This window comes from Caretta caretta, chromosome 10 (genome assembly GCF_965140235.1).
Source record: "Caretta caretta isolate rCarCar2 chromosome 10, rCarCar1.hap1, whole genome shotgun sequence".
Taxonomy (NCBI): domain Eukaryota; kingdom Metazoa; phylum Chordata; order Testudines; family Cheloniidae; genus Caretta; species Caretta caretta.
In genome coordinates, this window is record NC_134215.1 from 79,789,580 (window position 1) to 79,806,562 (window position 16,983).

The following is a 16,983-nucleotide window of genomic DNA, read 5'->3' on the forward strand; positions in this document are numbered from 1 at the left end:
CTATTCTATATCCGATTTAAAGTTTCAGTGACTTTTAGCACTAGCCAGAACAGACTGGTTTTACTAAATATTTTTGTGGATAATTTGACTATTGATATCTTGGTAAATTAGAGACCAGTTCTTCAAACCTTTACTCCCCTGAGCATTTTTATGCTAGTAATTCCACAGAAATTTGGGATTATGTATCTGAGTGAAGATTTACAGGATTGCACCCTCATTTATTGCATTTTTTAATGTCATCAACAAGAGTTAATAAATTGTTCTTGTTCCTGTAATCAGATCTATGCAGAGTCCTATTGCCTTAAATGAGATTCTGTGCAAAAATAATGGTCAGCCTATGCAGATCAGATTGCAGAATCTGGGCCATTGTTTTTAATACCTTGATATCTATATGCCATAATATTATTTTATTTGTATAGTCAGTCAATTCAGAATATATTTATTTTCTCATTTTAACACAAAATGGCATATTATAGGCCTTAAAAGATAATGGATTAATAAAACACATTTTCCTATTGTTTTACAATAGTTCAGATTTGTGTTTGCAGTATAAGTATATATTTCACCACAGGAGGGAGCAGTCTCTTAATCAGATATTATCAGTTACTTGGGGCTGGGCAGAAGCTATATGTTTGATGATCAGACCTGTGAAAATGATAAAATAATTTTACCTTTTGTAGTTTAAAAAGGGTAGGTAGCTAGGAGTGATATAATACATTATTTTGTTATATAAAAACAAACAGTATTGAAGGGAAAGAGTAATTCAAACACTAGGAGAAATTCTGCAGCTGACTGGAAAAAATATTTCCTCAATGCACAATTTTTTTTTTAAATCACCTTAATAAGCCAGGTGATTCTAGAGAAGAAGACAGAAAAGAACTCCAGTGGAGAAAAAAAGCAGTAGACTTTTAAAATCCCATTGGCAAATTTGTGGGACCGTTATTAGTGCAGGCAGTCACGACAATTGCATATGCAATAGCAGTATTTTGTGTATGAAATCAACCAGTTAGATATCTAAGTGTTCTGAAATTATCATAATTGACATCAGTGGTTAATTGCACATGTAATTGGATGGGCACAGTTAAAAAGATCTGGATAATTTTAAATTCATTTTTGGCGCTTGGTGAACAAATAAGAGTTTTTTGTATTCATAGAATCATAGAATATCAGGGTTGGAAGGGACCCCTGAAGGTCATCTAGTCCAACCCCCTGCTCGAAGCAGGACCAATTCCCAGTTAAATCATCCCAGCCAGGGCTTTGTCAAGCCTGACCTTAAAAACCTCTAAGGAAGGAGATTCTACCACCTCCCTAGGTAACGCATTCCAGTGTTTCACCACCCTCTTAGTGAAAAAGTTTTTCCTAATATCCAATCTAAACCTCCCCCACTGCAACTTGAGACCATTACTCCTCGTTCTGTCATCTGCTACCACTGAGAACAGTCTAGAGCCATCCTCTTTGGAACCCCCTTTCAGGTAGTTGAAAGCAGCTATCAAATCCCCCCTCATTCTTCTCTTCTGCAGGCTAAACAATCCCAGCTCCCTCAGCCTCTCCTCATAAGTCATGTGTTCTAGACCCCTAATAATTTTTGTTGCCCTTCGCTGGACTCTCTCCAATTTATCCACATCCTTCTTGTGGTGTGGGGCCCAAAACTGGACACAGTACTCCAGACGAGGCCTCACCAATGTCGAATAGAGGGGAACGATCACGTCCCTCGATCTGCTCGCTATGCCCCTACTTATACATTCCAAAATGCCATTGGCCTTCTTGGCAACAAGGGCACACTGCTGACTCATATCCAGCTTCTCGTCCACTGTCACCCCTAGGTCCTTTTCCGCAGAAAGGATATTGCATATTGCATATTTCATTGCATATTGAAGATGAATTAAAAGATTTAGACAAAATAAGTGTGTTAAAACAATATATTTTTATAAGCAAATTTAAAGTGGAATAAATGGCTGCTGTAAAGATAAGCTCTGGAGGATAAGAAAAACGGTTTGGAAAATAAAATGATGGCTCATGTATTATCAGAAGAAAAGGACACCCTGAAATGGAGGCGTTCCTAGCAACTAAGAGTTGTTTTCTGGTTATATGAAAAAATAGCTTTTCTTTTGTTATGAAACCTAACAGCCACAGTGAGAAATGGCTACGTCAATTTCTTGTGACAGATAAATCCACTTCTAGTCTAGAGAGAATTCTGTCAAGTGGGTTATCAATGGTAAGCATGTCCCATTCATGTTGAGGAGTAGTACATCTAGATCAAGAAGGGCCTGCAAGTCAGGACACTTGTCTTGAATTCTATTCTTCTCTAGAGCAAGTTATTTCACCTTTTGTGCCTTTGTTTCACTATGTGTAAAAGAGGGACCTGCTTCACCCAGGCCTTGTCTTTACTAAGAAAAAAAGTAAGTTTTTAACATGTTAGTTAACATGTAAAATCCTAGTATAGCCAAGACAAGTTGTAATTTTAACATTTTAGTTGGTTGAGATAAACCCTATGGTCCCCACTGGGGTTTACCTTGACCAGGTAACACTTGTTAACACTAAAACTGGCTTGTCTGTATTAGGCTCCAGATCCTCAGCTGGTATAAATTGTCATAGCTCCACTCCTTGGCTTCAATGGTTCTGTACCAATTTACACCAGCTAAAGATCAGGGCCTAGGCTTTTAACATGTTTGCATGCATTAGCTAACGAAAGTGTCAAAATATACCTTTTTTCCTAGTGTAGACAGGGCCTAAAAGACACATGAGGTTGAGATAATGTCAGAGTGAACATCCTCTGGCCCACTAACCAGTTGCATAGCTAAAATGACATATAGACAGTGATCTACAACAAAGGGGTACATTCAGTGACTTGTCTCATACAGAAGCATCTCTGTATGAAGGATTGTCAGAGAATTACTGAAAAGATGCATAATTGCTTACAGTGACACTGTCAACTTGAGATGTTTTAAAACTGATTATTTTCAGTTTTCTGATAGGGCACCTTTAAATACTATATCCTGAATTTTAAAAATAAAAATTCCTTTACAAAGTTGTAGTAGTTTTCCTGCTTCTTTATTGATGTTTAAAGGGGTCTTTTTTGCTAATAGAAAAGCAAATAAAATGTCAAAAAAAAGACATAGCATTCAATTTTAAGGCAAAATAATTTTCTTGATAATTAATACCTTTTAGATTGGCAAATCATTGAGTGAATTATCTCCTAAAATTGCATTCATGCAATAATTAAAAGCTACCTATTTGTTTTGTGTAACATTTTGTTTCTGTTGATATGAGTACATCTGGAGTGGTGGAATGTGAACTCTGCTATTATCTTTTACAATAAATGTGTTCTAAATATCACTGACGAGTGTGTGTAAGTGTAGTGAACACACTCAACAGCCATGGTGATTTCAATGCTAAGACTCAAGAAAGTATTTATTATCTGTACTAAAAGAATGCTTTAAAGATTGAGATCCTAAAAATAGAGGCAGATAGCACCCATTTACCTATAGTCGAAAAGCCCTATAGATGTGTTAACTGGATTCCACAGTACAGTTTGTTAGCCTTAAGGCTTTACCTCACTCATTAAGAAAAAACACTGAAATTCTTTTCAAAGCCTACAGCATAGTCAGTGATCAGTCTTAGAAGAAAATGTGCTACTGGGAGGCTCTGATCCCAAGCCCATTGAAGTCAATGGAAAGATTTCATTGTCCTAAGACAGTGTCAGTTTTTCAAAATTAAACTGTTATTGAAATATGTACTGTATTTCACAAGTTCTTTTGATTGTTCACCTTATAATTCATAAAAAGAAAAGGAGTACTTGTGGCACCTTAGAGACTAACCAATTGGTTAGTCTCTAAGGTGCCACAAGTACTCCTTTTCTTATAATTCATGAAAGTAGATTTGGGCATTGAATCCAGGGGCTCAATTGTGAGCCTTTCTGTGCACTCGCACAGAGGGGCAAAGGAGAACAACAGATGAAACAGGTATCTGTCCCCACACAGGCTGCCTACGTCTCTGGAGTCTGTGTGGGGTGGGGAAAGACCAGCCACTGCCTGGATGCAGTGGCATCAGTGGCGTTGGAACAATTTGTATAGTGGGGGTGCTGAAGGCCATTGAACAAAACTGTAAACCCTGTATATGATGGAAACCACTTTAAACCAGGGGGTGCTACCACACGCCCAGCACCCCTGAATGGTGTCTACAGCCATGTTCACATTAAGTATCAATGGCAGGGGTGCCAATTGGGGGCAGGGGTGCCTAGGGAGGCAAAAGGGTCACTTTGCCCAAGGCCCCTCATTTGAGAGGGCCAAATCAAGGGGCATTGCCACCTGTCATTTGGGGTTGCAGCACCCACTCATTTTTCACTGGCGGCCCCTCTGTCAAGGGTCTGCTGGGCCAAACCTGAGTGGTGCTGTGACCTCACCTCCCAGGTCGCAACGATGTGTTAATAACAGCAATCTTTGTATCTGGTCTTCATGCCTATTTTAATATTTATAATGAGTTATTTTCTAATTGTATTCTTAAAGTTTAATTTTTATTTCAAGTATTTATGGGGAGAAATACTTAGCAACCATTAATACACAAATTCAGCTAATGTTTTAATTATAAATACAATAGTTTCAATATAAAGTATACAGAGTAATGATTTTATATCGGGAGTAAAATAAATTGTGCTTCATTGAACACTGATTTAATAGTGTAGGATGATATGCAGAGACAGTATTTATGGTAGACATTTCCTAATTTAATTGCTACTAATATCCTCATAATTCCATTTCACAGTACTTCTGAGAAATTATAAACAAAAGGTTACATGCCAATAGCAGATTAATTTACTGGATGTTGACAGTTCCTTCTGTAATCCTGTTTTAAATACAAAGCACAAATTAAATTGGTCTCATTTAGTTATGGTACAGTGACATTCTTCTGCTTAATTTATTAAGTATTAGCTTAATTGTCGTACCATTAACCTACAGGATGTTCTGGTGACATGGGACCCTAAGATTCACCCTTATGAATTATAAACCATTTGGAACATCTTAAAAATAAAACAAAACTGGCCAACAAATTATTAGAATGCAGCAGAGAGGAAAAAGAAGAGCTGGATTGTGTGGGTTTCCTGTTGTCTTTCTGGAAGCATTGACACTGCAAAGTAGGTTGCTACAAGGAAAGTCTAAATGCTAAGATGCTTTTAAAAATACATATAACATTGCTCTTTCACAGAGTATAGCACATTCAATGAACTACTCTATCATGTCATCCAACGCTCATAACTCTGTAATAGTCACAACATTGTTTTGATCCATTTTCCTGACTTCCGATGGGAATCATGTCCTCCTCTGATCTCACCCTCTATGTCTCTAGACATAGCCCATTCTCCTTTCGAGAGAAACACGTTTCTGTATATTTTGCTCATTGCTCTTGTCTTGTAATCCCCTTTCAATTTATAGTTTTAACCAGTGGCACCCTTTAAGATTGGGGAGTGGGAGGGAGAACTTCAACCATGATTCCATTCCAGGGGATACTTTGGCACCTGAAAACTCTAGTTTTTTTGCAGGTAATAACTTAGAAATTAGCTAACAGGAACACTGTTCCTAATTCCTATTTGGTAAAATCCAGGCATTCACAAAGGAATCAGCATTTCTGTGTCACAGCCTATGAACCTAACCCAAAGCCCATTGTTGGCAAAGGAAAGACTCCAATAGACAAGTGAGACTAAATGGCACAATAAATGGCCACACTGGGGTGCCGCCATTCACTACAAAATTAGGGAGTTGGGGAAAAATGGAAAGTTTTAAGTGAAATTGAAACAATATTTGTGGTGGTGGCAGCTCATACTTGGTTCTTCATATCAGGGAAAGATTACAAGTTTTCTATTCTTCAGCACTGCTCTTGCAGCCTGGCTGTGCTTTACTTTCTGCATTTATCTAAGATACATAGCCTTTTAAAAAAGGTTTTGGAACCTTTTGTAGTCTATGGTTTTAAAACGGAAAAGTTTTGTTTTTTTTAAATAAGTTATAGATACTGGAACTAGGGGTACTGGGGCTGCAGCACCCCCTGGTTTGAAGTGGTTTCCATCATATACAGGGCCAGCACAATGGCTACATGATATCTAGATTATTCTTGGCCATAATATTTTTGGAGATCTTTCTAATTCATCATAAAAGAAAATTTCAGGTTATGTGTTGTAACTTGATCTTTCTCCACTAACATAAATGAGCTGATGCTAAACTACAGGGGTTAAGATGAACATTTTAAAGTTTGTCAAGTGGGAAAGTAGCATTAGAGGGAAAGTATGTGCATTAATTAACAGATGAAGGGGGGGGATGAAATTAATGATGACTGAAAAGTAGATGAGGTATCAAATTTAAAAAAAAATCTCTTAAAAAGTCACTGTCTAATTAAAATGATGGATGTTAGCACCATGGATCTATACAAAATTTTGGCAGCCAAATCTTACAAATTGTTCAGATTGACTTGGGTTTATGTGCACTGAAGGGTTTATACAAATAGTTATGATAAATACAAAGGATTCAGTTGGAAGGATTTGAGAGAGTAAACATCATGTCAATGAAATTCATGAGTGGTACTCAAGTTTGTGAGACTGCCATCCTCAGAAATATTAAAGAAAAAGTAAACAGGAGCTAAGATTACTTACCAGCTGGAAGAGAAGGACATACAGCACAGCAGACACACAGCTATAAGATGGCTGTGTAAGGGCAGGACAGCAGTTGCTTGTATCTGCATAAAAAGATCCGTTTTCAGAGCAGTAGCCGTGTTAGCCTGTATCAGCAAAAATAACTAAGAGTCCTTGTGGCCCCTTAGAGACTAACAAATTTATTTGGGCATAAGCTTTTGTGGGTTAGAACCCACTTCATCAGATGCATGGAGTGAAAATACAGGAGCAGGTATAAATACATGAAAGGATGGGGGTTGTTTTAGCAAGTGTGAGGTCAGTCTAACCAGATAAATCAATTAGCAACAGGATACCAAGGGAGAAAAAATAACTTTTGAAGTGGTAAGAGAGTGGCCCATTACAGGCAGTTGACAAGAAGGTGTGAGTAACAGTAGGGAGAAAGGTCCTAGAAAAGTGCAATCCTGAAGAAATTTGGTAAGATCAAGGCATTCACAGAGGAATCAGCATTTGTGTGTAACAGGTTGTAGAGCCCTCTCTGGCAACCTGACCTAAAGTTCATTGTAGCTAAAGGAAACACTCCCACAGACAAGTGGGACTAAATGGCCATACTGGGGTACTGCCCTTCCCCCAAAAATTGGAGAATTGGAAAAAATGGGAAAGCATTAAGGGTAATTTAAGCACTATTTGTGGTGTGACACCTCATATTGGTTTCTTGACAGCAGGGAAAGATCGCAGGTGGTCATTCTTCAGCACTGCTGTTGCAGCCTGAAATTTGGGCTGGCTGTGGGGATAATTATCCCCTGAATGTGTGTGGGGCGGCAGCAGCCCCCTCCTCCCCTGCTTGAGTAGCCCTGTGTCTACTGATGTCACAAGGGGCTTGCTCCTGCCTTTGTAACATGTCCTCACCTGAAGGTAAGGGGCAGTTGAGTCTAGGCAGATCATGATGAAATTTGCAGCAGGCATCTTCTGACCTAAGCACAGAGGTTCCTTCCCCTGACCACTTCCTGGGCATGTTTGTTTCAATGAAAAGATGAATTTGAAAAAAGTGCTGCGGAAGCCCCCAACCCTGCTATTGGCTCTGCCAGATACACCTCTGCATTCCTATTGGCTGAGCGAAGACTTGCCAGCCCAGGGAGGGGAGGGGGTCCTCATTGGAATCCTGGGAGGTAAGTGGGCACAAGCCCGCCCATGTCTAAAGGCCCCTCCCCCAGCCTTGCGGGGGGCAACCACTGGGGGCGGGGACTTGGGCGGGGGGGACAACTAATGAATAACAGGGTTAGGAGTGAAGGTCACACGTTCAAAACTAGGGATCCATTGGGAGACATAGAACAGAGAACGCTGGACAGGGGCTGGGGGACAAGAGTGAGACTTTTAAGCAGAGACTTGGCTCTGGCGGGGGGGCACTCAGCAAAGCTTCCCCTACTGGGTGGGGAGGGGGAAGAGGAGTAAGTGAGGCCAGCAACCTGACTGCTGTCTCCTTTGCGTTTTGCTTTTGCTGCTGTAGTTCTTGCCAGTCAGGAGGTGATTTCAACCCAGCTCCTGATTTCATGACAGCCAGGCGCCAAGCAGGAGTTGGCACTGGCTGGGCCTTTTGTTCTGCTGGATGAGTGTGCCTTGCTGCTCTCACTCCCGGCTGGGGAGGAGTAAGCAACTTGCCTGCGCTGCCTCTTGTCCTGGCTGGGGCGGGGGCAGCCCCCACCCTCCTTAAACGGCGCCAGTGGTTAACAAGAGGGGGGTGTGTGGGTGTGATCTGAAGAATAACCGAGTGATTCCAATCACTTAAGTTCTTGCAGACTAGGAGCTGTGTCCGAGAGGTTCCGCGCCCATGCGAAACGGGTGAGAAGCGGTGCTGCATTGGATGCAGTAGTGAGAATGAAGGGAGAGAAACCCTGAGCTCTGGGGAGTAGCCGTAGGAGGATGGAATCCGGAGTCGAGGGGCGCCCTGGATCCCCAGGCCAACATTTTCCTGCATCGTCCCGCCCTGGTTTTCAAAGGGAAAAGAGTACCTTGCTCTCCACAGCTACGCAGGCGCCAGGCTCACGCACCTTCCCCCATTCACTTGAAGGAAAACTAAGGGCAGGGGCTTCCATTGAGCTTCACTTCCCAGTGCCCATGTGCAGCTGCGCCACACTTGCGCACTGGGGGCGCCCGAGAAGTTTGCACATGCACAGTAGCGGAGGGGGACACATTTTGAGAGCGGGCAGTGTTTGCTACCACGGTGCGGCTCGGGGAACTCCTCACTGCTCAGTCGGGGAGTGGCCCCTGGCGCTGGTAGATCTGGAGCTGCTAGGAGAGTCCCTTAACTCTGCTTAGCTAGGGAGAGCCCGCTGGCTGGTAGGAGCGGGAGCTGCTGGAGGAGCCCGTCCCTGGGAGCTGGAGAGATAGCCCTGTAGCCCGGCTGGAGCGGGAACTGCCGGAGGAGCCCCTCACTCTGCCTAGCGGGAGGGAGCCCCCTGGAGCTGGCCGGAGCAGGAAGGGGGATTTTCGGAAGTTTAAGCTCCATTATTCCTATTTAAAATGCCTAAAAAGAAGCCCATGCCCATTCAGCTGAACCCGGCTCCAGATAGCTCCACCATCAATGGGACCAGCACTGCAGAGTGAGTACCGCCTCTCTGGGGTTTGGGTGTTACTAGAGGGAGGAGAGGGATGATGAAGTTAAAACACACTATTTGCTCTACTGCTGTGTCTATGGGGATTGCTCCTAAATCTCTGAGTCTGGGGATAACGAGAAACGTTATTCCTGCACACTCTTTAGGACTCCAGCAATGCAAAATGAGAGGATGTTATTTTGCAGGAACTCCTCAATCTCTGTTTTAAAAAAATGCACACAGGAAGTGTTAAAGGGTATTATCAACATGATTTTTTTTTTAAAACCCTACCATTAAAAAAAACACAGGTTCTGTTAGAGCAGCCTTTTATCATGGCCTAATTAAAAAAAAATCGAGGTTTTTTGTTCCCTTGCTGATGTGTTCTTTCCGAAAAGACAGTGTATTTGGTGACACAAAACGTCAGAGATACATAAAGTAAACAATGTGAAAAAATTGAGAATATATTTTCAGTTACAGTTTGTAATTCTAGTAGATACAAAATTTTCAGATGGAAATGTAAATGTGATTTCCAGTTAATAGTATAGTTTTAATGTCTATACTACAGAATAAGTACTTAGCAAATGTCAACTAAATTTTCCTTTTCTAATAGGAAAATTTTATATATGTAGAAAAAGTAAGTTGCACTGGAAATCAAAGCATCATTTCTCCACTTTTATTCTATAATAGACTGCAGTCCATTTTAGTAAATCTGTCTTTCAGTCACCTCCGCTGTCGCATTTGGTTAAAAAATAATAATATTGTGGAAACCAGATACTACATCTGAGCTTTCCTGGGTATAATGAAAACATTGGAAAAAAAAATTCAGGAGGGAAATAGCTATGCATGGCGGAAAGGGAGGTCTGACTAACTGATTTTGATTCTTCATTTAACAACAACAAAGATTGCAATCCTTAAACCGTTACACTTTAATTATGGGTTACCTGTGAATTTATGGGTAAGGAAACCTGCTTGCTTCAGAAGCCTGTATGTAAACTATCTGTAGTGTAAAAGAATGAAGTATTACAAAAAGTTTGTTAAAGACAACATGTTTGCACTCATCACTTCATTCTTAGCCTGAGGTTATGAGAGAGATAAATAGAGGTTTGAAATACCTACATTCCCTGGACTCACAGGTTGCTGAGCCAGAAAGATTATTTTGGCCCCTCTGCTTTCTTAGGCAGACAAAATGAAGTTTGTGGGTGGGTTTTTCAGAGGACACCTGAAATGGAGGTCCTGTTAGTCATGTGGGGCTGACACCTGCAATTGGTGACAGGTTTTTCAAATGAGTTCAACTTTCATTGTTACCTATATAATACTCCAATTTTCAAAACTATGTAGCACCCAGTAGCTCCCATTGTTTTCCCAGATTTTAAGAAGCACTCAGTATGCATTGTGCTGATCTTTTAAAAAAAGGCACTACTCTGGTGCCTAAATGGGAACTGACTTCTTCTGAAAATCTGTTTTGGACAGCAGGTGTAGAGCTCTTCTGAGAATTCTGGCCTAGATGTCACATGGGGTTTGTTCTGGATTGCTTGGTAAAGATTAATATAATGATATTTTTATAATATTTCCTATTCAAGGACCTTCATGGTGGTTAAAAACATAATTTGATTTAACCTTACACATCTGTGAGAGATGGATATCGTTATCCCCATTTTACAGAGGAGAAGCTGAGGCACAAGTCAATTTTTTTTATTTTGATACCTAAAATTAAAAAGCATCTATCAATTGCATCTCTCCAATGTTCCAACTTTCAAGCAATGTTACTCCTTTTATTGGAAATTTCCATACAACATTGCATTCAAATTTGGAGTCCCTTCACTTCTCTTGTTACAAGTTAATTACATCAAAAATAGAGTCATGAAACTAAGGTTATATAGAAAATGTTTTTTACACTGAAGATATGGATCTCACCGCATTTTCAGTTTCTTGTAGTAATAATTATGTGTTTTTCCCCCTCATTTTGGATCTTTGTTATATGTTGCATCTCATATTTAAACCTTGGGAGGTTTAAGAGGTATGGTAGGTGCTTTTGATGACACAATTAACATAAAGAGCAAATCCAGCAACCTGCCCATGCTTACCCAGAAAGAATTAACCAATCAGAAACACTCAATCTTCCCAACAAATGCTAACCCTCATTGTGATACTTCCTGTGTGACTTTCGATGCATGAAGTAGAGCTGGGAATGAATCCCAAATCTTACTCCATTTCTATGACTTATGAGACCATATTATACTTTCTTTTGCCTTCTACCCCTTCCTTTCCAAGTTCTGCCATGTCATGATTGGTTAATGCCTGCTTTCTACTGCAGCAGAGGTGCCTGAATTTCAGTAGTGTTGCATGCATATCACTTGGAAAGTTTTGGGGATTCTATGGGAAGAAAGGTGTTATGTATTTGTAAGGGTATTAGCCTTTTTGACAGTTCATTTGCTAGTTTTATGCAGTCCTGGCCTATTCAGTTGCTGGTCATTTTGAGCCCCAAGTTGTTACTCCTTTGTTGGCCTCGTACACATACTTGCCAATCCAGTGCAATTGTCCTGGTTGTTCCTGTATTCTTTCTCTCACCTGTTCTGTTGTATAGTGAAGTTTTTAAAATTTATCTTGCAAAGCCTGATTCTCATTTACACTAATGCTCCTTTATAATACCAGTGGTATAAAAGTGGCTTTAGTGTACTTTAAGAGTATGTACACTGAACATTTAGCCCCTGAATTCCTGGGGCTGTAGCCTACAACCAATGCTTCATTTCCCATTAATCATTCACCCAGTCTATTTCAGATTCATCTGGGGCTCCCCAGTGCACTTGTCAGCCTGTCAAATACTAGACTAACACAGCTACCACTCTGAAACCTATGAAAACTTGGTGCAGGATTGCAGGTCCTCTGTCAAACTGTTCACTTTTATTTTTAACACTACTCCGAAGAACAGTCTCATAGGAGGGAGGATTTTACCACTGTTGTACTCTTTGCATCCACTGCTACCTGAGGAAGTAGGTACACCACAGTGGAACTTAGTGCAATACTGACCAGACTCAGATTAGTCTTATTCTAGTGCTGCTGCAATTGGAGAGCAGAGATTAGATAGAGAGGGCAACAAGCAAACAGAAAATAAGAAAACTAACCAGAGTGGAAATAATATTTCTTTCTCCTTCTAAATTATTTGTGATAATTCATTGACTTGATAGCCAGAAGAAAGAAGGAAACAACATCAATTTTTCATTCCCCTAAAACTTCTGCATTCCCTTCCTCCATCTGAAACTTTGTAAGCATTCCAGGTCCATGTGAGGTTAAATGTGCTCATTCTTAAGGCCAGGCTGGATCGCGCATCCTAGACAGAACCTATTCAGTGAAGCAGAGACAGAGAGAGTAGTTTTAGAGATAATACTTCTTTTTATTCTAAAAAAGTTCCTTGTTTATTGTTAGAAAAAAGCAACTCCATGTGATTCCTAGGCTGTGTCTTCACTCCAAAAAACTAAGTGTGTTTTTTATATCGAGATAGGTATCTCGATGTAAAATTCTAGTGGAGCCAAGGCACAGGTAGTTTTTACCTTGAAGTAGCTAGTCAAGGTAAACCCCAGGTGAAGGAGTGTAGGAATGACCTCTGCTAGCAAAATTGAGCTTAAAACTACAGTGCCTTCTCTCCACTAGGATTTTATATCGAAATGGGTATCTTGATGTAAAAATGCTTCATTTTTCTAGTGAAGACAAAGCCTTTTACACTGCCACATGACAGTCCTGTGATGGAAAATATGAAATGAAAGCACAGCATTGTCTAAGAACTCCTAGCTCCTGATGTCTCTCCTGAGCACTTCTGTCCTCTTAATTTTGCACTGCCTTAATGATTCATCTGAAACACAATAGCAGAAGTCCCAGCACAACTAGCAGCAGCAGCACACAACGGGTAAATCTACACTTCGAGCTAGAGGTGTGATTGCCAGCTTGAGGAGACATACTTGCACTAGTGCTCATTGAGCTAGCGTACTAAAATAACATACTTGGGACAAAAAAAAAAGCAAGGTGTTTTTGTGGCACCTTAAAGACTAACAAATTTATTTTGGGCATAAGTTTTCATGGGCTAGAACCCACTTCATCAGATGTATGAAGTAAAAGATACAGGAGCAGGTATAAATACATGAAAGGACTTGGGACAGTGCAAGTGATAGAATGGGCTAGCAGCCCTGAGTACATGCGTAGTGTCTCTGATGGGTGCATGCTCAGAGCAACTAACCCATGCTACCGCTCACGCTGCCCTAGCTACATTTTATATTTAGCATGCTAGCTCAATGAGAGTTAGTGCAAGAATGTCTCCTGGAGCTGGGAATCACATCCCTAACCTCAAGTGTAGATATATCCTAAGGGCTGATTTACAAACAAGCTTGCACCAATTCAGCTAAACTGTTTTCCTAAGCCCAATCTAGTTATTTTAGTGCAAGTCTGTGTTTGAATATTTACTTTGGAATAAAAGTGGCTGAAGATGATTTAGTTAAAAATGGTTACACCAAGAGGCAGCACCTGTGCAGTGCATGGTGGCTCCAAGGAGATTGCTATAGTTGCACCTTCCAAGATAATCTTTTGCTAATGTTTACTAGGTGTTTTTTATTGGGGCTCATTGGAAACTAGCAAATAAAAGGATCAGTATAATGTTGGGTTATAATTTAAACTGATTAAGTCAAGTAAACTCCATAGTTCATGTCTAAATATTGTAATAGCCTCAGAAAATTGAGTAAACGTATGTCTGCAAGAATACCTATGCACAAAAGAGTCTGTAAAGGAGAATCAGGATAAACTTGTGGGGTCTCAACTACAAGTAAAGAGACTGGTTATGAACGCATATGGTATTAATAGATCTTCTAAAACCGTGTACTGGATTGTTGTAATGTTGATAGTAAGCACTGTCCTCTTGTTTCCATTTGAGACAAGTAGGTTAACTTGTCTTTCCCCAGAATGACTTCAGTTCCCTTCTGAAAATAGCCATTTATCATAGAAACGTAGAGCTTATCCAGTCCATCCCCCCCATCTTGAAACAGGACCAAGTATCCAGGATGTCTGGTATTGCTGAAATACTTGCATTTTTAATTTCAGAGGTAGCACTTGGGACCTCTCTAGATTACTGTGCTTGCTCATCAGACATACCACCAAAATGCCGACCTACTAATGGGGCCGTTCCAAAGTTTAATTTTTACCTTGATTAAGTAGATAATGGATACTTCCCTTTCTCTGACACTATAATCTGGACTTGCATGGGGTGTCTAAAACTGTGGGGTCTGTCCTGATGAAAAATAAAAACCATGTAAAGTTTCAATTACAAGTGTATTGACACATTTGGTATCTCTCTTGTGTATTGTATCATGCAAAAGTTTTAATTGCATAAGAATATATGCATTCTGGGTCAGACCAATGGTCCATCTAGCTCTGTATCCTATCTTCCAAGTGTGGACAATCCCAGGTGCTTCAGAGGGAATGAACAGAACAGGTAATCGTAAAGTGATCCATCCTCTGTTGTCCACTCCCAGCTTCTGGCAAAGAGAGTCTAGGGACACCATCCCTGCCCACCCTGTCTCATACCCATTGAAGGATCTATCCTCCATTAACTTATCTAGTTCTTTTTTTAACCAAGTTATAGTTTTGACCTTCACAACATCTAATGACAATGAGTTCCACAGGTTAGCTGTGCATTGTGTAAAGAAATACTTCCTTTTGTTTGTTTTAAACCTGCTGCCTATTAATTTAATTGGATGACCTCTGATTCTTGTTTTATGGGAAGGAGTACATAACATTTCCTTATTCACTTTCTCCACACCAGTCATGATTTTATAGATCTCTGTCATATCGCCCCTGAATCATCTCTTTTTTCAAGCTGAGATGTTCCAGTCTTTTTAACCTCTCTTCATACAGAAGCTGTTCCATACCCCTACTCATTTGTGTTGCCTTTTTCTGTATCTTTTCCAATTACGATATCTTCTTTTTGAAATGGGGAATCAGATTTGAACGCAGTATTCAAGATGTACCATGGATTTGTGTAAAGGTATTATGATATGTTATTTCTTGTTATCTATCCCTTTTTTTCTTATCTATCCCTTTTCCTAATATTCTGTTAGCTTTTTTAACTGCCACTGCATATTGGGCAGATGTTTTCAGAGAACTATCCTCAGTGACTCAAAGATCTCTTTCTTGAGTAGTAACAGCTAATTTAGACCCCATCATTTTGTATGTTTAGTTGGGATTGTGTTTTCCAGTGTTCATTACTTTGCATTTATCAACATGGAATTTCATTTGCCATTTTGTTGCCCAGTCACCCAGTTTTGTGAGATCCCTTTGTAACTTTTTGCAGTCTGTTTTGGACTTAAAGGTGATTTGAATTGAAATCTCGAGTTAGATTCTTGTTTGTTTAAGGAATTTCAGAATATTCAATGTACAGAAGAATATACTTTAGCGGCATCCAAAAGTATGCTGAGCTCCTCCAATTCAAATAAAAGAAATGATTTCTGTTCCAAGAAGATAATTCCAAGCCAATTTCAGACCTGATACAACAAGGGGTAACAAGGCAGTAGGGTGAGATATAAGATAATGGAGCAGGGCGCCATCAATAAGATTATGTTCTTACTGAACAAGGCTAGTGACAGTATGACGAAAATTTTTTTTTAATGAAATAAAAGGAAGAATTAATAAGTAGAAGATCTAATTAGCACACTTCTTGAGGCATTGTATAAGAAGTGGGTCTTGGGAGGGATTTAAAAGAGGAGAAGATAGTGGCTTTGCAGACAATCTCAGGAAAGGTGTTTCATCCATAGAGGGTGGCATGGAAAAAAGGCCACAGGTGATTGTGGGCTGCTCCCTACTATGGGGAGATTGCCGCTGCTGCAATCTATGCAGCAAGGATCGATTTAGTGGGTATAGTGAAGACCCGCTAAATTGATGGCAGAGCGCTCTCCAGTCAAGCCCGGTACTCTAGCTCTCCGAGAAGAGTAAGGGAAGTTGACCATAGAGCATCTCTCAACTCAGCGCATTGAAAATACTGGGGTAAATTGAGCTAAGCTACGTTATTCACGTAGCTTGAGTAGCGTAACTTAGGTCAGTTTACCCCCGTAGTGAAGACAAGCTCTGTGAAAGAAGTAGAGAAATAGGGTATATAGGATGGTAGTATCATTGACAATGCAGAGTTGGGCATGGGATGAGATAATCAAATATTGTTTCTTTTAGTCTTTGTATAATGGATCCAGTCCTTAGAAATATTCAATGCACAATTAAGAGTAATTCCTGAGAAAATTTTGAGTAAAGAAATATCTTCGCAGCATTGGACATATTTTAGCCTCTCCTTGCAGCCTGTTCATTCTGTCAAGTGGGATTAAAGAAGCCACTGAATAGCTGGCACTATCCTCTGCTTACTGTTGCCTGTATTTGATGGCCAGAGAAGAGTTCAGGAAATTATCTCATGCAGAATTGGCTTGGAATTCAATTCATAATACAATTTGCAAATGAACTATACAGTGACTCATTTCATATGTACCTCACAGGTTTCCCTTAGCCAAAACCTCTTGGGCCAAAATCTTCATCAAGAAAATTTTGTTCTATGCCTAGTGGGTATAGAAAGGCACTTTGACTCCAAGTAGCACTGCTGTTGTCTCTTCAAGTCTGTTTGATAACATTCTTGCATTTTTACTCTTCTCTTCCTCCTACCCCCCAATTATGATGATTTTTCTTTTGCCATTGCAAAAGGGACCTAAATGAAGAGTGTAACAGAGCTAGACAGGTTGGGCCAGATCCTGGCAGATCTAGTCC

At 40.2% G+C, this 16,983-nt stretch overlaps 1 protein-coding gene and 1 long non-coding RNA gene across 5 annotated transcripts in view; one reads left to right on the forward strand and one right to left on the reverse strand.

The window, feature by feature from the left end:
* Positions 1–4,554: 4,554 nt before the first annotated feature.
* Positions 4,555–8,726, reverse strand: LOC125644018 (uncharacterized). The gene is made up of 3 exons (XR_007358890.2): positions 8,623–8,726; positions 6,638–6,720; positions 4,555–4,842 (listed from the first exon to the last, which is right to left on the reverse strand). It is a non-coding gene; the product is annotated as an uncharacterized LOC125644018 (long non-coding RNA).
* Positions 8,427–16,983, forward strand: part of MAP2K1 (mitogen-activated protein kinase kinase 1) — a 66,955-nt gene continuing 58,398 nt past the window's right edge. For 2 of the 4 annotated variants that reach the window (XM_048867395.2, XM_075133236.1), the window contains exon 1: positions 8,775–9,213. In XM_048867395.2, coding sequence (XP_048723352.1) covers positions 9,134–9,213 — 80 coding nt within the window. In that variant the 5' untranslated portion in view covers positions 8,775–9,133. Of the gene's footprint in view, positions 8,453–8,772; positions 9,214–16,983 lie in introns of those variants that run through there. The other 2 variants (XM_048867397.2, XM_048867394.2) reach the window with 2 other exon arrangements.